This window comes from Myiozetetes cayanensis, unplaced genomic scaffold, assembly GCF_022539395.1.
Source record: "Myiozetetes cayanensis isolate MyiCay16 unplaced genomic scaffold, myiCay2020 scf1, whole genome shotgun sequence".
NCBI lineage: Eukaryota > Metazoa > Chordata > Aves > Passeriformes > Tyrannidae > Myiozetetes > Myiozetetes cayanensis.
Window position 1 is genome coordinate 33215618 of NW_026086604.1, and position 21623 is coordinate 33237240.

Sequence of the window (21623 nt, forward strand, 5' to 3'; positions counted from 1 at the left end):
CCTTCATATTTAAGCCAATCCAGTTATCATACATACAGCACACTCCAAAGCTTTCTGCTTCATTCGTCTCCTCTCCCTTGCAGAAGATGGAAGTTGTGGTAATAAATTAACTTCTTCTAAGGCAGGAAATGTTTCCCCATTAGCACCTGGAAAAACAGGTGAAATCATTTTCAAAGAAATCAAAATACCACACAGTGCTCAAACCTGCTTATGTTTTGAAATGAGCTGATATACTGTACTTGATTTCATCACAGGAATCAAGGAACGTATTCATTAGGACATCTTGGACAAAGCCAATGAAAATTCACACTCAGACAAAAGAAAAAGGCACTACAATGGCAGAAACGGATGAACTTCAAGCAAAGGCCAGAAATATACCTGGAACAGGGGATCCAGAGAAGCTGTGGGCTCCCCATCCTTGGAAGTGTCGAAGGCCAGGTTGGAAGGGGCTCTGAGCAACCTGGTCTAGTGGAAGGTGTCCCTGCCCATGGCACAGAGGTTGGAACGAGACGACCTTTAAGGTCCCTTCCAACCCAGACCCTTCTGTGATTCTATGATATCTATCAAGATATCCTTTATATAGAGGACAAGGCATTTCACATCCTGCAAATCTATCACCCACCTCTCTTTACCAAATCGTTTTTACACCTAGACCTTTAAAGAAAAATGAGCATTCAAACAAGTGTAATATCTCTGCTTGAAACAGAGAACACTAGGTAAATCAGAGTCATAAAAAGATACAATCATGTAATAAATTATGTATGTAAATATGTTAAATGGAATATATAATAACAGTACACAAAATGATAATGTCACATAGAATATGATAATACATAATCTATGCATTAATCACACAGCCTTGGTCGTATCTCAGTGATTTCATGGAATAAACTGTTAGAATCTGTTCATACATAATAATTTCAAAAATAAATAATTTTTCTGATCCTACCTGTATCAAATTACAGTGGAGGGAGTTTAATCTATTTTTATAATATAAATGAACCCTAAGGTGATCTCTGCTTCACACTTCTTTTGTCTATTTCCCCTTCTTCTGCTGATTCTGGAAACTATTTCAAATACAAACTATTTCAAAACAGGTACTTTTTTTTTCTCCAGGACCAGTAACCACTGCCTGGGGGCTGGTTTATGGCTTTGCTGCTGCTTGCTGCAAACAGTGGGCTCTGATTCCCAGCTCAGGCCCTCTAGCACCTCCAAGGACTGAGGCTCCCAGGAAAAGGAAGGACTCTGCTCAACAAAACCAGTATAGAATCCACTACACCAACTACTCTTTGTAACAACAAAGTCACCTTTTGGAAAGGTGCTTAGTCTAGTATGACACATTAAGTAAAAGAATTAAGAAGATAGATGTGTATAAATTCTAAAAGTAACAATTAAACAATTATTTTGGTTGAAAAATGAAATATGTAGGTTTGAAAAACATATTTTATTGATATGAAACAAGTTCAGAGGAACAAAGAGATATTAAAAAATTCTTTTGTATTACCAGTTGGTTTTTCTCTGAAAACAAAAATTTTAGTTTACTCTCCTCTTTTCCCTTCCCAGTTTCACCAAAGGCACTCATGCTCCTATCACAAATGTTTCAATGAAAAAAACCAAAGTGTAATTTTGAAATGGCATATGGCTAACGATCCACACATCAGAGTTCCAGATACAAGACCAGTTGAACGTCACTACATTCAAAATAGTGCTCTTACTCAAAATATAAAAAAATGGTTTAATCATGTGAATTTATGACAACAGAAACAAAGTACAAGGTAGAATTTATTTGTACCATTAGTGTGTCATTCGTGTAAGATACTACCTGTTCCTGTAAACATCAGTCATTCAGATACTGCTGCACAGAGATGCTTTCAAATCACTGCATTAACACTAATGAATTCTAGAGTTTCCAGTGAGGCAAAAAAGAAGAAAAAGAAACTGATGAACCTCTTTGTTCCTAACTGCCTCAAATTTCTGAGCCCTGGGAGATAAATTCATTTATAACGCTGACATAATAAATTTAAAAATTGAGTTGGATTTTAAACTCTTGTAAAAAAAAAAAAAAAATTGACCAAAACAAAGGGTAGTGTTACACTCCTCTTAGGAAATGAAAATCATTGTTAAAATATATCCCAGGTATTTCACAAAAGACCCTCAGACAATGTGAGCAGCACAATTCACAGAGAAGGCAGCCACAGATAATGATAGTCAGGGATAGGAGTCACCAGATTCACATTCAGAATTTTAATTTATGAGGCCCAAATAATGCAAAGGATAACCAAGTTTTAGTTAGTGCATACAGCTCAGTATCAGAAAACATGGTTTTCACCACAGTCATAAATGATCTGGGAATAAAAGGGAAAAGAAAGGGGGGAATATATAATATCATAGGTTAACTCCATCACCTCACTGAGCTGCAAGTACCAGTTGGATGGGGAGTAAAAGAAAAAGGGTGAGAGGACTATAAGAATCATGAACCTTGTGAAAGTGGTGAATAAAACCAGGAGCACCTCATTACACAGATTCAGAGCATATGAAAGGAGACAGTGTGGATGTTTATCCACACAATATTGCTAATGGTGAACAATCAGCAGGATTTCAAAAATACTCATTCCCATTCATGAAAGACAACCTATTAAACCCAGCTTTGCAAGACTTATTAATTACATGCAATTACACAGCATTTGGCTTGGGAAGCCTCCGAGCCACAAGTCACTGGGAGCTGGAAGAGCATGGCACATCTACCCTCTGTCCACTATTCCTCTCCATGAGCCTATCCTGGCTACTGTTAGAGACAGGATAGTTGGCCACATTCTAGACTGATGGGCTCTCCTAAAGCATCCTTTCACTATTTGGGCTGTACTCTTCCTAACCTGAAAAAGAAGGCATTGCAGACTATAGAGAGTACCAAATGCATTGAACAAGGCTGAAACTTCACCCTGTGCCACTCCCAAGGCCAGGCTCTATCCTGTACTCCAGGTCTTGCATGCTGACAGAATAAGCTTGAATACATTTCAAATTAAAAATTCTGCTTTTAACCAAAGCCAGAGATAATAATCATCAGTTTATCATCTACTTTCATTAAAAAGCAGGACTCAACTGCATCTCCCCTACCACAAAGAATAAAAAGCTTGTAATAAGATTTTCTACAGATGAATGAAGGAAATTTCAAGATGCTTTAATACCTGCTAATGGAAAATAATGTGTAGAGGCCTGAGTTGATTGGGGTTTTCTAGCCTTACTATTTGTAGTGAATGGAAATAAAACAGCACTTTTACATATATGCAGATGAAGGTTGAATAAGGAGACTTAAGAGAATATGAGGCAGTCCTTTATAAAAAAATCTTAAAACTGAAAATCATCCACTTCAGACAATGAAAAAGTGACAATATTTACAAGTATGATGTTTCAAGTGAAATGAAATAATACGTGAACAGCAGAAAAGTGATTAATTTAGAAAGAATCACTATTACACCCATATAATCATATTTAAAATTGAGTGTGCTTGTAAATCAAAAGAATAACTATGAAAATAATCACCAAGACTTTTGTATTTCACTGTAGACAGCTTGCAGTTGTAAACTGTGTTTGCCAATAAAGTACTTTATTTGCCCCAGAACAACAAAAAAGCATTATATATTCTACCATTGTAATATATTTGCCAAACAAATATTAGCTTTTCCTTATCCAAAGTTGGGAAGATGTCAAAAAAGCTCCTAGACAAGACTAGCAGCCCAGACAAGGTACGAAGAGCAGAGAAAGATGCTTTCTCATCAAAGGATGTAAAGTGGTATAAGGCAGCATCATTAATTTTAGGGGTGATCCACGCAAATTTATTGTGGTACAATTTCATAACTATTTGCATTTTAATTTGGAGGCATAATTTTCTAATACTTTAAACCAATCAGCATACCTACAACCACTGTAACTTTTAAAACAGTAATAATCTTTTTAGAGACACAGCATTTGATTAAATACCATGTTTGTACACTCACAAAATGGTTAAGGAGAGGTATAAACTCACCGATAAAAGCGCTATCTGATTCCAACAGTGAATTCTTCAAGAATTCATCAGATTCATCCCTGAACTACAGAAGTGAAACAAAAGAAATGGAAATTCAGAGGCCTCAATATATTTCTGGAGCCAAATTACAATTAATGTAAATTAACTGCCAATTTTACTTCTACAAAGTAAAGAGCAGCTCTACAGTGTTATATTCTACTATACCTTGCTTTAGGTTTCTATAAACCCAATACATTTTTTAATAACTCATATTCCCTTTAAGCATTAGGGTCTTTTTTTCACTTTTCTGTAGTAATGCCATTTGCTGAAATTGCCCACACATGGCAGCTGTTGTGGTGATTTGTGCAACACAGACACTTCCATCGAGAAATGGATCCTTCTCCCTCCATCTGAGTTTGAGAACAGTCAGTGCTAGAGGGGAGCTTTGCACTTTGGGTTTGTATGAAGTATTGACCAAATGAAGAATGATTCCTTATGTTTTGCTAATCCCACCACATACAAGCTTTGACATTAAAGCATTAAAATGACACATTTCTCCATCGTAATAGCAAGCACTAAGACCAATACTCCTAGTTCACTCCACAGATGCAATCATTTGTTACAGAAATTCTACTATGGAATAATTTATGTTGAAAACCACTCTAAAAATCAAAGCAGTAGAAACTATCAGAGGAAACAGAACAAGAGAAAACAAATCTTTTACTGCAAAGCATTGCTCTGAATGAGAATTTCAGGCAATAAATTACAACTATAAAGTGCATTAAGATGATTATTTTTTTAAATAAAAAACTGTTTCATTTCTGAATGTAGTTACAGTATACCCTCAAGGTTAATGTCTTTGCTCTTGCACAGTCTCCTATTTTGCATGGTTTCACATTACCATGAAACACAATTGAACTCTGTTATTCTATAGTTTGGGTTAGTACAAAATTCCAATTTGATAGCACTTTATTTTGCTCTTGTTCACCAAGTCAGAGAATAAACATTCCATCTGAGACAACAGACTTTATTCTTAACTCCCAAGTCCATCCCATAAACCATCCAAATTTGGAGCAACTGCTTCTGGCTTGTCTTTTTCTACTAATTCTACCCCCAGGCAGCAATTGAACACTGAATGAATATAAAATACATACCAATGAACATAAAAGGAAGGGAGTTAAAGAATCAGGTTATTTCTATACACAAACATAAGCAACTTGTATGTCAAGTTTAAAGAGGCTGTTACTCATTGTATGGACAAGCAAGAGAAGTAAGTAAGCTTGCTGCATTGTTATTTAAGTGTAATTCTCCTCTCCAAATCAGTGAAAGACACAATATTTCTCACACTTGAAAAAGCAATATAATACAAATCCTGTTTTATACTTACCAGTCCCATGGTTTGTGGGTAGCTGTCAGAAGGAGAATCATCTTGATCAACGAAAGCAACATGGACAAGAGACAAAATGACAGTGTGGACACAAAGTCAGTCAATAACAAAACAGATTGAAAGTTCTATCAGTACACAATTACAAAAATTAAGACCAGCATGCATTACATCTTTAAATTTGCACACATTGTAATGAATGAACAAATTTTCAAAACATTTGAATGCCACGTTTATTCCAGTTTCCTTACGTAAATTTAAGTAGGATCAGTGAAATCAAACAGAAATCCGTAGTGTATTGTTTCTGAGAAGGTTGAGCATGTGCAAGCCCCTAAGGCTGGATTCATCAGTCACATTCATTTCACACTGTTCACCACTAATAAAAATCAACTGGTTTCCATCTTATTCAAAATCTTACTTGTTGTCCAGAAGAAGGAAACATAGCTATTTCTGTGGCTACTGAAAACCATTTTTTGAAAGATATAATCACATTTCACTAAATGCTAAAAGTTCTCTATACTGCAACAGTCAGAACTATTTCTGAGGTATGTTTACAATAATATTGTAAACACTTGTGATAGAAAGGTCATGTCCAAGTACTGACTGAATAATGCGAAAAAACATCAATTTGTGGGAAAGCAGTACAGTTTAAATCATCAAAGCAACACGTGGAGGCACAAAAGTTTGCTGCATGAATACTTAAGTTTCTCTCTCTTCTCTCTAATGCTTCGCTTGTTGATGCCTGAAGATCCTTACTGTTGGAATTACTGCTTCTTCAACAAAATCCAGCCACACAGCTAGAGAGAAATGGGGTTTTTGTCCAGTGTTCTGCACACTGCTGAATCCTAATGCAAATGGAATGCAGCACTCATAAAACCCAACAGGTTAAGTAACTGCAGATGAAAAAGCATTTAGACAGAAATCTATTTTCCAAAGTGCAACAAATAACTCCAAGTTGATGGCTTCCTTACTATAATGAAGATTATCCTCCCTTTCCTAGTATGCGTATTTTGGTTTTCCTGCCATCATCTTCACACACTAAATTTTATGTGTCACATTTTTTTCCTTACACGAAACACATTTGTGAATTAAAAAAAAAAGAACAGAAGTTAATGGTATTCAGCATCCCAGTGGTTGCTAATGCTAAACTGCAGTACTTTAAACTCCATCTCAACTTCCCAGCTAGGACACAAAAGACCCCAAAAATGGTGAGAAATCTCTCTAATTTATCATTTTTTGTTTAAACTAGATATGAACCAAGCAGAAATACAAACCAATTCCGTATCAAATTTAAAAAATTAGAGAGCCAAAAATGAATTATTTCTTCCACAATTAGGGATCATCCAAGCCATATAATTCCTCCCACCAATTTGGTTTTTGCCACTATTTTTAGCAGTTTATCATGGGCTAGACTGCGAGTCATGAGTCTCATTTATATGCAGTGAAGCTAAATATTACACAGCTTGGTAGTTAAGATCCATGGATACTCAAAAAATATTTATTCTATATTCCAGACATCTGCTTGCCGGGAATAAGCATGTTTGTATAGATAAACAGTTGTACTTATACCAACAGAACTCAAGACTAATGATCTTCTCCCCTAGGTGGGACATCTCCACAATCAAATTGACTAGCAAGGAGGATGGTGTGTCACAATCAACTCTGCTAATGAAATCAGTTCTCTTGGCTTCTGTCAGGGTGTAATAACCAGAGCAGGGACTGCAGAAAGCCCCAGGAGTGAATGAACACTCAGCACGCTAAGCACACCACTCTTGCAGCTTTCAAGGGTGGTTGAACTAGACAGAGATCACTGCAGAGGGAAGTGTTTGTGTAAGGATAAAAACCTCAGTTCTGGAGAGCACAGAGAATCATCCTGACATTTAATGTATCATTAAATGATATCATTAGGTCATTCTAAAAGTGACCTAATGCATGCTGGAAATGCAAAGAAGCAAAACTGAAGTTACTTTTCCTTATTTAGTGTAAGTTTTCAAATAAAAAATTTAATAATGTTTTATTAATTTCTAATTTTAAAATTATTTTAATTAAATTTTTATTTTCATTTTTAATTTTTTTTTTTAGTCTATTATTTTTTAATAAGATAGTTTGGGGGATTTGCATCTCTGTCTAGCAAACTTATTCCGTGTGTAGCTGAGCTTCTGTCCAGCATCACAAACCAGAGCACACGGACTATCAGTCCATTCCCAATACACTACTCCAGTCACGCAGAGCCCAGCACTGCAGTGCAACAACAGCAAAGCTGCTCCTCTGCCTTTCCCTCCTATCCCCTGAAATAACAGATGTCCAGAAATCTGCAAAAAGTTGTCTTATTTATAGGATACATCTAGCATTTAAAACCGAGGACATTTAAAATCACTAGTTTCTCAGGTTATAATTCCACTAATAGTCCACATATTTCTCCTTTATGTAAAGAGAAAACAAACAAACAAACAAACAAACATATGAGAGGGGAAATTGTATCAAAAGCATGTAAGGTAAAGAACACTTACACAGTGTGGGAAAACAGGTACACCTTTGCCACTACAGCCCATAATGTCACATTTCACCCACAGTACAAAATTACATACTGCTCTAATTCATCTTCCTTAAATCAGACAATAAAACCACTCACCTATTTTCAGTGAGGGGATGACAAACTCTCCTCTGAGGAAAATATATCGTAAATAGAGGAACACCTAGTAACTAGTTCTCTTGCTCAGTGACAGACTATAAAGTTAAATGATGTTGTAAAGTGATAGGGGAGAGAGAGAGAGAGAGAAAAAGAGAGAGAAAGCTGTTCAAGGATCCTCTAGAAGGATGGGTAGAAAATCATTTAAAAAAATCAGCTGCTTGTCTAGCAACTAATCCAAGTTGTCCAAGCAAAGGGCTCTTCAGGTTGTCATCATGTAAGCCTGCTGTATCCATTTAGCATTAGCAGATGTCTAAAATGACTGCATGTCCTCGAAATTAATGAAAAAGGCAAATTTGCTTTCTAGATTATGGGGGTTCCTCCTCAGACAATATTAAATGAAAACTTTCTCTGACTGGACTATTAAAAAATATTCTAATGGCAGAAAACCAGAACCAAACCCCAGAGAAATCTCAGCTGAAGCTAGCGAATTATTTTTCACCATGTCAATCAATCTCATAGAGAGGAAGACTGAAGACAACCCTATACACTCCATTTAGACATTAAATTATATTCACAACCATGTAATTAACACAGAAAGTGGTACAAATGTGCTTATTTGCAACTGTGATGTTCTGTTATCCATAAGCAATATCGGACACATTTGCTCTAAAGCTAAAAAGTCTAAGGAGCAGTCGTATGGGTGGCTGAGGCAAGGCAAGGACTGCAGGGGTGGCCACTGTGAGAAGATGCCATGGATGACTCTGTGCCAGGCGCAGCTGGTGCCATAACAGACCTGCAGCTGAGCCCATCAGTCAAGCTTGTAGTGCCTCTGAAAACATATTTAAGAAAGAGTAAAGCAAAGCACAGCAGTTAGGAGTGAGGACAAACACATGAAAAGCAGACATGAAGGTCAGAGAAGAAGGAGGAGGAAGAGATTCTCCAGGTGCCAGAGCAGAGATTCGCCTGCAGCTCCTGAAGAGACCATGGTGGAACAGATGGAAAGGTACAAGAAGACAGAAGCAGAAGAGAGAAACCACTATCCACTATGTACTGACCATATTTTCCCCCTGCCTCAGCCTGGCACCACTCACTGCATCATCAAAGAGACTCAACATAACCTGTAGTGGTACCAAGGAAGGAGAGCAGGGGCACAGAGTGAAGGAGCAAAGCTGGGTATGGGGAAGGGGGCAGAAAAGGTGCGGGTTTGATGTCTTTTTGTTTCCTGCTACTCGAAGTAAGTAATTAAATATTCAAGTTTAGAGTAATTAAGTTAATTTTCCCCAAGTGAGGTCTGTTTTGCCCACAACAGCAGCTGGTAATCAACCTTCCCACCTACAGCTTGGCCAGCAAGCTTTATTCTTCCTGTTCCCCCTACTACCTCACCAAGGGGCAGGAGTGAGGGGGTGTAAGCAGGAGCACAGCTGGGTGGGAGTTCGGCTGCTAGCAAAGGCTAAGCCACCACAGAAATAAAGTTACTCTCTCTTCAAAAATTTAGCTAGGCCACTCTGAATTACAGAGGCAAACACTTTTCTGAGAAATCTGTAGCTTGCACTCAAAACTGACTTCATTTGTATAGTTTGGAAAGGCTGGAGCAATTCTCATTATATCTTTAAACATCTCTATTATGCAATACAAGCAACATTTTCCTTCTGGAGACTCAAAAGTATTTAAGATATCTCACATATGGTTTATAAAGCAAAGCTTGTTTATGGATAAAGGTTGCTGAAACTTTGAAATAATCAAGCCAAGATTATGGAAATAAAAGAAATTTAATCTATTAAAAGGAGAGCAAAGTGAAGATATGCCAGATGCATTTTAATCAATTCACAGCTCAAAGCCATCGACTTTCTCAGTGAGAACTCAAGAATTGCTTCAAGGAACTTATCTGCTAACACTTTTATCACAGATCAGCTGAAGAGTTACCCTGCTCTGTATTTTTCTTTAAAAAACAGTAACCAAAATAATTACTTCTCTTTGCATTTTTCTGAAGTATGAGGCACGAGCTAAATTATTTTCATCAGGGAACCAAAGAGAAACAATCGCAGTAATTAAAAAAACCCAAAACCAAATACAAAACCTCAAAAGCTCCCACAAACACTCCGTTTCTTTATGCTTGCATTATGGGAGAATTTCAGCATTCTGGTGTTCTAATGTTTTCTACTGCAGTGCTGACAGTGAACTTGAAAGAAGCAAAACTAGACCTCATGGTTTTCAATTCTTATCGAATTCAAATCACAATTTCAATGATTTTTGTTGATCTCAGACCATTCATTCCTTACCTCCTGTTTCTCTCCTCATTCTCATTCTGTCAAGTTTCTTCTGCTGCTCCCTCAACAGTGCCCGCTGTTGAATCTCTAGAGTCTGGTCATCTTTTGGAGGATCAGGATACATGTGCCTCAAGCCAATACGAGTTTCAGAATCTATGGCAAAGATAGGAAATTGACACTTTTTTCCCTAAACCAACACTTCTGAAAAGTGTTTTTGAAGAAGTAGCTACAGATACAAAGTCATCAAAAAAATCACATTAAAAATAACGGCGACCGTGGCCAAGAGGATGAGGCACTTAGGAACGATTCCACAATTTTACTATATTAGAAATATATATTTTCTGGTAAAGGAGAAACAGAAGGTTATAGAGAATCATAATTTGTTGGTGGGTTAAAAAATCTAATTCAGTCTACTCTCAGTAACACCACAACATCAAAAGCACGGGAAGTTTAAGCAGCAAGGACTGGAAGAGAGGTGAGTGCTCTGAGTGATAATGCAGCATTAGGGATGCTGTGAATTAATTCCAGGTACTTGTAGGAACAACCACACAGAGATACACAAACAGAAGGCCATCCACGGTATGTGTATTGATGAGTAGCTGTGAAGAGCCTGATTATTATTTTTGTCTTTAAATACTGGGTGAAACGGAAGATGGAGGAAAAGAACAAGATGTTTCACTACCCTTCTTCATCAGTAACAAGGTCTACCTGCCTTTGTATTTAAGTTCATTAAATTCCCAGATATTCTGTATATTGACAGGATCTTGTGTCTTCTTTAATGAATGTCGCCTTACTGGAGCCTGCAGGCGAAGCCTGGCCTTCTCAAATATATCCTTTGGATTCTTGTCTCTCCTCCTTCTTGAAAAGTTTGTAAAACAAGCAGAGTGTAGTATTAATGAGTTGGATGGAAATATAATATTGATAAAATTTGGAACTTTTATCCTTAATAAATCTATCTAAACAGGAAAATAAATCTCAAAGTTGTTATAGAAAGGGATAACCTACTTAAAATTAAAAAAAAAAACCCTCATACTTTATGGAATAGGACTAAGACTGGTGATCTTTTCCAACTAATTGGTATGATTACCTAATCCATTTTGGAAACAAAACAAATTTATTAAATAAAGTGGGTATGATTTTTCAAGAATAAAGCAAGTACTTTCACAGTAGAATGGCATTCAAGAATATATTCAACAGCAGTAGTTTTACAGGCACATTTGTGCATTTTATAGGCACAAATTATGCCCTAGGAAAAGAGGTAATGAGATAAAATTCTGCCTTACACACCCTCTTTCTGAGACAGAGCATTGCAACCCCCAATCTTACAATAAACTATTCTTATAATAAACTTGAGCAAGATTCTTGGAAAAAAAACATACACATTAGAAAAAAATGAAGATAATTTTATATAATCTTAATAATAATTTTATATAATCTTAATAATAATTTTATATAATCTTTATATCTTCATTTCACTCATTTATACTGGCCAACTAATACTAGCTAATAATACACAGTAGCTCTAAGTTCCTATGCAAAATCTAACTTTTAAAACTGAAGATGAAATTCTTACCGTGTAATTGGTACATCACCATCAGTGGCCACATTTAGCAACTGTTCCTGCAGTCGCCTTTCTTCACTACGAAGCTGTTTCCTCATCTCTGATAATTCATTTATCACATTCTTTCTTTCCTCTGGAATTTAACACAAATAATTTAAATAAAGAGTGCCATGGCCACTTTTCTGCCTACTTCATAAACATAAGGTAAAAAAAAGGAGAAAACAGAGATAATGTTAATTAAAACAAAGACTGTACAAACACAAGGATCACAGCATTTCATACACTGGAAATTAGGTCAGAGCTTCTATTTTGAGACAGCACAAGGACGAGATCCCCTGAATAGCAGAAAGCATCCAAACGTCACTAGAAATGTTTCACTGTATTTAAAAAAGGAAAAGCGATGAAATAGCAGCAAGAGGGCATTGCCAGTAAAAAGCCTTACTTTGAAATAAGCAAACCTACACAGTCCTCAGAGGTCCAGAGGCAGATGACAGGAATTGAGGTGGTATCTGCAAGCACACAACCTCATTTCTGTTTCCTGTCTCAAAAGTGGGATATATGTCTGTACAGTGCAGACTGTCTTAAGTGGTCAAGAGTTCTAACTTCAATTTCAAAGCTTTTAGTATGTGCTTATGCTGACTTTTTAGATCTACTTTGGGTCTAAGCTGTTTTTTGGTGGTCAGGACAGCAGTCCTGCATAAGTTAAACCAGTTTAATAAATTCCTCATTTTCCAAATAACATGCTTAGTAATTTGATATTTTACTGACTTTTAGACTGTGTCCAGAACCTAGCAGGGAAGCAAGTTTTACCAGTTTAAATCCTCAAACATGAGACTTAATCCATATGTCTTTATTTCTCTCAAGGCAGACAGTCTGAGCCAATCAATTTCCAATGGCCACATTAAGAACCACTCTCCCATCTAGTGGAAAAGCCACAACAAGACAGTGTTGTGCTGTTACATTCCATATGTAGTGGTGTTACTGCTTCATTCCACATGCTGTTTCTTATATACTTGTAAAAAAGAGTCAGAAGGAAAATTACTGTTTTCCACCCGTATATTGCCAAGATAACTAGCATATAAAAAAAGCAAAGGAGATCCTCCCAGCATAGATGAATTTTAAAACCACCTGTGAAAGCTAAGAGGAACAAGCAGAGGATTAGGCAGATTAACAAATATAAGCAGAATTTAAGAGTTACAACTGCAATTGTTGGTTTAATCAGCCAATGCAAAACTCTCCCGTTTTGCAAAATTCTGATTACAGTGGTAACAACTGTTCTGACAGAGATCCAGCACTTCCTGTGAAGACTATTCCATTATCAGAGTTTTTACAAAAAAAACATTTCCTGATGAAGACACATAATAAATGCATTTTTATTTTGCATTAAAACTTCAGACATACCATACCAATACACTGATACTATTAAGACAGAGAAAACAACCACATAAAAATGCAAACTTTAAAAGACTATTCCTTTGCAGGAAAGAAAGGGAACTGTAACTAAGAACAATTTTCTTGTAACAGAAAGTGAGTTTGCAGTAAAGACAGATACCCACCTAATGAACGCAACTGATTTCTTCTGGCAGGGACAGGTGGAGAAGGAACTCTTGGCTGTGCAGGCTCCTAGTGATCATAATGAATATGAAATGTTAATATGTGAAAGGAAAAAAATATAGTACCTTCTATTTTCTTATTTTACATTCAATTTACATTAACAATTGGAAGACAGAATAATAACCTTACAGGTTGTTTAAGGTTTTTTTAAATCTGATGTTTAAATGTATAATCCAAATTCCTATACTTGGATAGTATTTACAGCCACTATAAACTTATATATTACTGTAATGCACTATTCAGAGATCCAGACAAACCTATACCAAGTTCTGCTAAGACAAAACTAAACAGACCATCCTCCAGAGTACTTTTCACATTTAGGGAAAGCAATGGTTTTAATACGGTTTAAAGGCCAACATAAAATATTCTCTGAAACTGCACTATAAGGTATTTAGCTGAGTTCATATGTTTGTAAAAAAACCCAAAAAACACTTCCTCAGTAAAAAGACAGAAGTTTAGACTGAGATTCAAGTATCATAACCTATTATTTAATCTACTCTTTATAAGAGAAATTTATCTAAAAAAACAAAAAAATATTGTCCCCGGGATTAACAAGGGAAAGAAATGGGATGTCTCAGGACCACTCCTGTAACTCATTTTTGATGCACAGAAGAAAGCAAAGTATAACTGCAGTTATAACCTTCTGGTACTTTCAAAAACATAAATATGATACAAGAATGTCTGTAGCTATGAATCAACATTAAACTTTGTGCCTGAGCTAAATTCTTGTCTGAGTGAACACAAAGACCTGCCAGATAATATGTAATCTTTCTTATCCTAGATCTTGAGATCATTAACCCTTCTAGATCGTGCTAGTCCTCTCCAAAATGAGGTACTCATCCCTACAGAATATGCAAACGCAGAACAAAAAATTCAAACAACACATGGCCAAAAAATTTCTTCAATACTTGGAACCAAATTTAGCTTTAAATTTCAGAGCTACAAGACTGATCAATGTAAAGTTATCTGTAAGTCTCCAGTTATCTGTGGCATTCCAGTAATAACTAGCAAGCATTAAAAACCTGGTAGGATTTCATATGCTGTATGATCTTAAATAAACCAGTACAAGTTTGCTACAATAATCATACTTGTGAATGGTAAGATACAAGGCTCTCAGCAGAGGGAATCCTTTCTTCTTTTCTTACTGATTTGTTCTGAAGAGTGGGAATGATGGGAGAAGGTCGCCGTGAAAACTGCACGGAGGAAAGTAAGGCTGAAACTACGTTCCTATAGCTTCTGAATAAAGTATTATTTTGGACAAGGAGAGTTTTGTTAGTATTTTTCATTTGACAGAAAAATGCTCTTAAGTGCATAAAATTATTTCAAAAATTATTTCATGTGATTTTGTTTCCTACCTAGAGTAGTTTTAATCCTTTTCTTTTCTGTGCCATAGGGACTTTTTTCATTCATGTTTAAGTTACATATCTCTTTTTCCTCTAGACACTCCCACTATATCTGTCCACTTCAGAGAACTGACAGAAATTTTGTAGAAATTTTATAAGAGAAACAGTTTTATAATTTACTTTGATTTTGTCCATCAAAATTCGATGTGATGGACTTTCTACACCACCCAGGTCAAGAAATTATTAGAAAATTATTAGATTATCAAGAACACCATTGTTCAAGATGAACAGTCCTACCAGTCCTCCACACTGTATAACTCATTTTATTTGTATTTGCACCTCTGCAAATGCAGATCATAGCGCTTCACTGCGGATATAAAAATCAACTATAGACTGCAGCTTGCTCTTACTATGCTTGTTTTTACTATTTTTTAATGCAAAATAAATCAGCAAGATAAGTTTCCACTGCAGCATGTCTGATTTTTTGCACTAAGTATACTGTAGCTTGATAAAGTGAGAAGGGAGCAACACTGAAGGTGGAGGTCTAAGAAATCATGTGATTTCTTTAAAATCCAGTTATTTCTAAAAGTTAGAAAGAAGTATTTGTATCTTAGAAAGTCACTGAAGCATACCATCTTCTTTTCCTCTTCCATCTTTTCTTTCTCAAAATATTGTCTAAGTTGCTCCTTTTGCTTTTCTTCTTTTTCTTTTCTCTTTTTTTCTGCCTCTTTTTTCCTTTCTTCATCCAATCGAATTATTTCTTCATTTTTCAATCTTCGCTGTAACATAAACATTATCAGCGCATTAAAAAAAGACTCAAAATTACTAAAGTTTTGGTTTGGTTTTCTTTGGAAGGTTAAAGTTACACATCAAAGATGTAAACAAAACATACTGTAAACATGCACCACACTATCACAAGCCCACAGAGAAAATTATCATCCAGTCTCGATTTTAGTCCTGTGTTTGTGATTAGGAAAATACCAGTAAGCTTCCCACTCTATACTAGGCCAGCTCTAGTATTCAGAAGACAAGGCTGATCCAGCTAACTTGCTCATACTATATGGAAAGAGAATTTAGAATATAAGCTAAGTTTTCTCTCTTGAAGTCCTACATCCTGAACCAACCTTTCATAATCCCACAGTGTATTGAAAGATCCCTCCATCTCTGATGGTCCTGTGTCCTTTTCCTACAATTATTTATGATATTCAAAAATTATGAAGATTTATTCACTTTTTCAAACCTGATAAATAAAGCTTTTACTTTTTAAAACTTAGTTTTAATTTAGTCCATAGGGATTGATTTGGATTTGAATTTACCTCCATGAAAAGCATTCATTAAATTTGCTTGCTGTTCTTCCCAAACAAGCAGTATTCTTATCTCAAAGATATCTCTTCACCAAATAAAAAATAGCTTTATAAAACGTTCCTGTATAGCTACATTCAGACTACAAATAATTCCACGAGAGATAGATTTAAGATGTTAATAAAAAAACACCAAACTGGGCTGTTTTTTTTTTTAATTCACCAATTTGACGAAGCTTTTTATTGGTCTTATCATCAAATTTCTTTAGCAAGAAGAGCACTGCTGTCACTTATAAAACTATGCAATTTTTCTTAGAAGCATTAACAGCACTTCAAGTTCATAGTGCACGATGAAGAGTGAGAAGAATGTGCTAGTTAATGCTGACAATCTTCCACTTCTCCTCTGGCTAACACAGACCCATTTACAAGCAAGGACCAATGCACAGGACACTGCTCAGTTTACCTTCTCAGTCTAGGCGACAAATATTGCAAAGGGTTAGTTTAGGATGTAAAAAGGTCAAAGTATCAAAATACTACACCTCCTCGTCTTTCTTCCTTTTCTCTTCTTGTTCCTCTTCATACTCTTTTTGAATTCTCATCCTCTCTTCTGCTATTCGTTTTTCCTCTTTTTCTTCTTCCATTCTAAGTTTTTCTCGTTCTGCTTCTTCCCTACGTCTCTTTTCTTCAATCTAGAAAATACAACAAAGAAGTATTTAACTGTCAATAGCCAGCAGTAATCTGATAAACAACATTTACCATCATGACCTTTTGCAGTACCTACTTGCACAGCCAAAAGTTCTATGGCACAATTGAAAGAATACCAGGGCCTGTCTTGCATTTCAGCTTCAGAACTCCTTTAACATGACATTCTATTTCACTATTTCTTTTTGGCCACCTTTTACAGAACCACCCTCCAGTAAGAAAACAACTTATAAATGCTACTAATAAACCCAGAATATTTCCTAACACTTACTCTACTCCAGATATGCTGGAATAACACTTTTCTTCACTGATTAAATAATGGAAGATAGGAAACCAAGCCAAAAAATATATAGCAATTCTTCTTCCTTTCCAGGAAGAAGACCCAGTGTTGACTTACTAAAGCTAAAGGTCTGCCCTTTAGTCTTTTTGGCACCCCATACATGGAAAAAAAACCCCTTGATCTTTTCAAGAGATCCGCATCAAACTACTGTATGACTTTAGTACTCTTTTAAATTATCTGGGATTTCCTCAATATTGATATTTAATTCCTGTGGTACACAATTAAATGTGAAGTATTACAGATAGAAGCCAGAAGTTGGTAGAAGAACAGGCAGATTTTATATACACATCAATAAATAACTACACTGTGACTGTCTCACTGATCACCATTTCATTTTGATGAGTGTGCATTTGTAACATGTAAACTTCCAAGGGCAAACATCTTTGTTTCTTTAGGTACTTATGTGTGCAAACCTGTACAGTATGCACAGCTGGAAAACCCAATACTGTATTTGAAGAGCTGTACTTAGGGGAAAAAAAAAAGAAGATAGAACCTGGATTAAAGAAGCCAACTAATAAGAAATGCTTATAAAAGTGATGTTATTATATAAGCCAAAATCTGAGCAACTCGATAGTACACAGCTCTTGCTACACCTCTCGTGTACAGAACTGGGTATGATTGGGTAAGTAGGGTCTTTGGTTGGCAGTGGTGATTTACTCTGACTGCAAACCCTCTTTTTATAATTCATTTAACCAGATGACATCTGGTGTGCACATTCACCTGCAGACGAAGAGAGTTCTTGTATGACTCCTGCTGCTTAAGATACTGCGGAGACGGTGGTTCACCAAACACGTTACCTCGAGCAAAAGGAGAGGCCTGTGCAAATGTAACACCTAAAGGAGGGGAAAAATTACAGACAAAATCCAAAGCAAAATTAAGACAGCAAGTCAGAGTGAAGAAGGGAGTCTCTAAGACACTTGTTTCAAAAGGTATCTTATGACAGCCATAATTCAAGACTATAATAATAATAATAATAATGGCCAGTCAACAGCTGAGATTAAAAGATATTACATTGCCTGCCTACAATACTGCCAGGTTTTAGCTGCTTAATTAATAAAATCAAAGTGAGTTGTTTTTTTTACTAAATAACACCTACGAAAATCATATATTTTGCTGTCTGATCTGCAGTTCAGTATCTAAAAATATTACCTGCAAGTTAATTAGAACAGCAAATACTTTACACCTCATAACTTCACTGCTTGCAATTACTCTTGGAACATACAGTTCTGTTCCTTAGGTTTTTTTAATACTTGAAAACAGAGCATCCTAATAGAACAAATTCTTAGGTAAAATAGCAAAGGATGCTATACAAAGCAAAGCCCTAGACTGGTAAATAAAATTCTGAGCAGTCAGAAAACTGAATTCTGCCAGTAAAAGGTGCCTTCCGTACTACGAAGCAGGAAGTGTCAGGTCCCCTTTAGCCCTGAGTTACGAACACGTCATAACCATACAGTCCCAAAAGCTGCAGATAGAAGGATTAATTCAGATGCAACACAGAGCAGGTTTTGCAGAACAGAATCCATACAGGAAACAGAGGAGAAAGACAGGAAGTAAAGGAAAAGTAGAGTAAGTTGTGTTAACTTTCCAGCTTATACAGCATGTTTTTCATTCATACCATGCCTCCTGTGAAGGACAGTGCCTCAAGGATGTGCAAGAGCAACAGTTCCACTGAGCTCAGACAAACATTACATTTCACTACATGGTGATGTACCATCCAGGTCAGATGAAAGCAGAAATAAGACATACACGTATTCCCATAGGAATGCACATGCTCACTACTACAGCCTATGTGCTTGCATACCAAGGAGTATGCTTTGAGGTTAGAGTTATTCTTCCTTACATGAAAGCAGTGTTTGAATCTTTCCAAAATGTAACTAAATTTACAAGAAGCTCTTTCAGGATGGAGTTACTTCCCATCGATATGTTCCATGCAAAAAAGCAGAATAAATTTTTTATACCATTTAGAAGGCATGGATACAAGACAGACCCAAGTTACTATGGAAATTATCAAGGAAAACACTTGCTGTGAACCAGCTACTGTCTTTCAAGTTCCTCTTTTAGGGGTTGGTGTCCAAAAATCTAACCAACCAAACCCACCAAAACATAAAGAAAGCCACTTTACTGCCTGGTTGATCAAATTCAAGGTGCAAGACTATAAATTTCCAATCACTGATGTGCTCCACCACCTGATTCCAAAGTAAGTAGTCTAACCAGGGGGCTCTTGGCTCTTTTATATTATTACTTTATCAGCCTTGCCTGTTTCACTTCTCATTAAATGCTTAAATATACAGTCTGTAAGAGATAAAGAGTGAGAGGTGGGACAGAAGGAACAAAAGTCAGTAGTAAGGACACTGAGTAATTCTTTACACAGTAGTGCAACAGTTAGGACAGGAGAAAGAAAAGTAGCATCTAAGCTGATTTAAGACCGTCACTAATCCTGGCATTTGCCCAAACTAGGAACAGACCTGGAGTACCACAATGTTCTCATTTAGATGTCTCACAAAATGTAAGAAGATAAAGATGTATTAGTTTTTAAATGTGAAATGTTACCCCTGTAACTTGGAGGTAGTGCACAGGGCTGCATACGGACCTAACTTACCTCTAACTTTTGAGAACTTGTTAACCTCGTTACTGTACCAATTTCACCTTAAATCTCTAACATCATTCACCTAAAGACCTTCCATCTCCTTTTATTCCACATTCTCACCTAGTAACCTACTACATAGCTGTATTTTACTGTGTCATTTAAGAATAAAAAAAGTACGTATGAAGATTTGATTAGGTAACACTGAACCTGGAAAACTAATATACTGATCCTGACTCTTCAGCACTGAAACAGTTATTAGTTACCACTACTGACAAGATAGATAAGAAAATACATTTTAAGAGCACGCAGTGACAGCAGTGAAGAAGTTTGGGAAAGAAGCATGATACTGATTTCACACATAAAGAGCACTAACACTATCACAGGACTACTAAAAAGGGGTAAAGAACTAGAGAATTTTGTTCACTAAGACTTATGGATAATTAGAGCTGTAACACAGTATAAACCTGCTATTTTATTTGTAGATGCTTCTGTGTTCTCAGGTCTTGAGGAGGCCAAACTTAGGTCAACAGTTATAAGAGCCCTTTTATCTTCATATAGTCTCGCCTCTGGATTAAGATATGCATCTTCATTTTGCTTGTGCATGATCTTCAAGTCCGCTAAAGGAAAGGGGAAATAACTGTTTATAGCATTTTATTCTCACAAAACGCACGTTCACCCTAGATTCTCAAGAATACTGGGGTTTTTGATTAAATTCCACTTTTCCTGAGCATATCAGCTATGGGAACAGAAGATTCAGGCAAAGACAAGAATATAGAGGCTAAAGGTGAAATAACTAATAATTAGGTACTATTAATTAACTGATTAGAAGATTTATTTTGTTGCTTTTCTTTTGTCATGAATCATTCTTCACAACAAACCTTCTGTCTTCCAACCCAAAATGCTATTAAAAAGAAAGAGAAAGAGCTCAAAGACAAAAGTGACTGATAAGTCTATGTTGATATGCACATATTTAGAAACCACCCCTTCTTCTATCTCTTTAAAGCTGTAAAAGTTATTAACTTCTGAGTTAATACTGGTATTTAAGTCCTGAATCTCTATTTGATTACTATTAGGAGTAATAAATGCATTGAAGCGTTGAAGTGTATTTTGGTTTTCATGTCTTCAGTAATAATCCAGATGCAAATTTCTATCTGTAAGCAAAGCAACATTATCCAGCATTTGCACCAAAATTTACATGGTGCCTGAACAAAGATGTTAATTTCTACTGGTTTTGAAGTGTTACCATAATATCTAAAGGCTCATTTCAAAACAAAAAAAGTACTGCACAGTTTTCAGATTACCTTTTGAAATAGTGTTTCTGCTAATTATGTAGTCATAATGATAATTACGTAGTCATTTGAGCACACAGATTCCAGGAACTTCAAATTACATACCTCTCTGTAAAGCAGCCTTTGCACATATCAGTCTCAAAAGCTATTTACAGACATTTTTAAGAGGATATAAAGAAAAGTCACACTGCACAAAAAAGAGACATGGCAGAAAGCACGTTATGTTGCACGACATTTGACTCATAGCTTATCCATAATGCTGCCAGCTGTGGTGGGAAAAGTACTTTATATATGTAAGTCAGGAAAACAGGGTAAGAAGCTTCTTTCTCTTGGTTCCTCATTTACAGATAAAGTTCTCAGCAGAGCTCAGGCTAGTGTGAGACCTCTGCATTTCCACTCTCACCACTGTTAAAGAACAGAGAAAGAAGCCAAACACTTAAATGCAGTGCCCAAAGTCAGGCAGTACTAACACCTCTAATTGCTCTGGGAATAAATGCAAGCTTGGATCCTTAATGCAACCTTTTAAACTTGTAACTTGGTTACAAAATGTTTAGGAAAGCATTTAAACTTCACCTGCTACCCTCAAACTACACTATTAAT

At 36.1% G+C, this 21623-nt stretch overlaps 1 protein-coding gene across 9 annotated transcripts in view; it reads right to left on the reverse strand.

Annotated features, from left to right (window-relative positions):
* The window catches only part of CSPP1 (centrosome and spindle pole associated protein 1), a 63508-nt gene that overhangs the window by 4905 nt on the left and 36980 nt on the right, over positions 1-21623 (reverse strand). For 5 of the 9 annotated variants that reach the window (XM_050318417.1, XM_050318443.1, XM_050318435.1 and 2 more), the window contains 12 exons: positions 20199-20351; positions 17868-17980; positions 16645-16794; positions 15437-15583; positions 14550-14654; positions 13404-13470; positions 11860-11980; positions 10999-11144; positions 10299-10439; positions 5391-5431; positions 4025-4088; positions 37-146 (listed from right to left, as the gene is read on the reverse strand). In XM_050318417.1, the coding sequence (XP_050174374.1) occupies positions 37-146; positions 4025-4088; positions 5391-5431; positions 10299-10439; positions 10999-11144; positions 11860-11980; positions 13404-13470; positions 14550-14654; positions 15437-15583; positions 16645-16794; positions 17868-17980; positions 20199-20351 (1358 nt within the window). The remainder of the gene's footprint in view (positions 1-36; positions 147-4024; positions 4089-5390; positions 5432-10298; positions 10440-10998; positions 11145-11859; positions 11981-13403; positions 13471-14549; positions 14655-15436; positions 15584-16644; positions 16795-17867; positions 17981-20198; positions 20352-21623) is intronic. The other 4 variants (XM_050318460.1, XM_050318452.1, XM_050318408.1 and 1 more) reach the window with 3 other exon arrangements.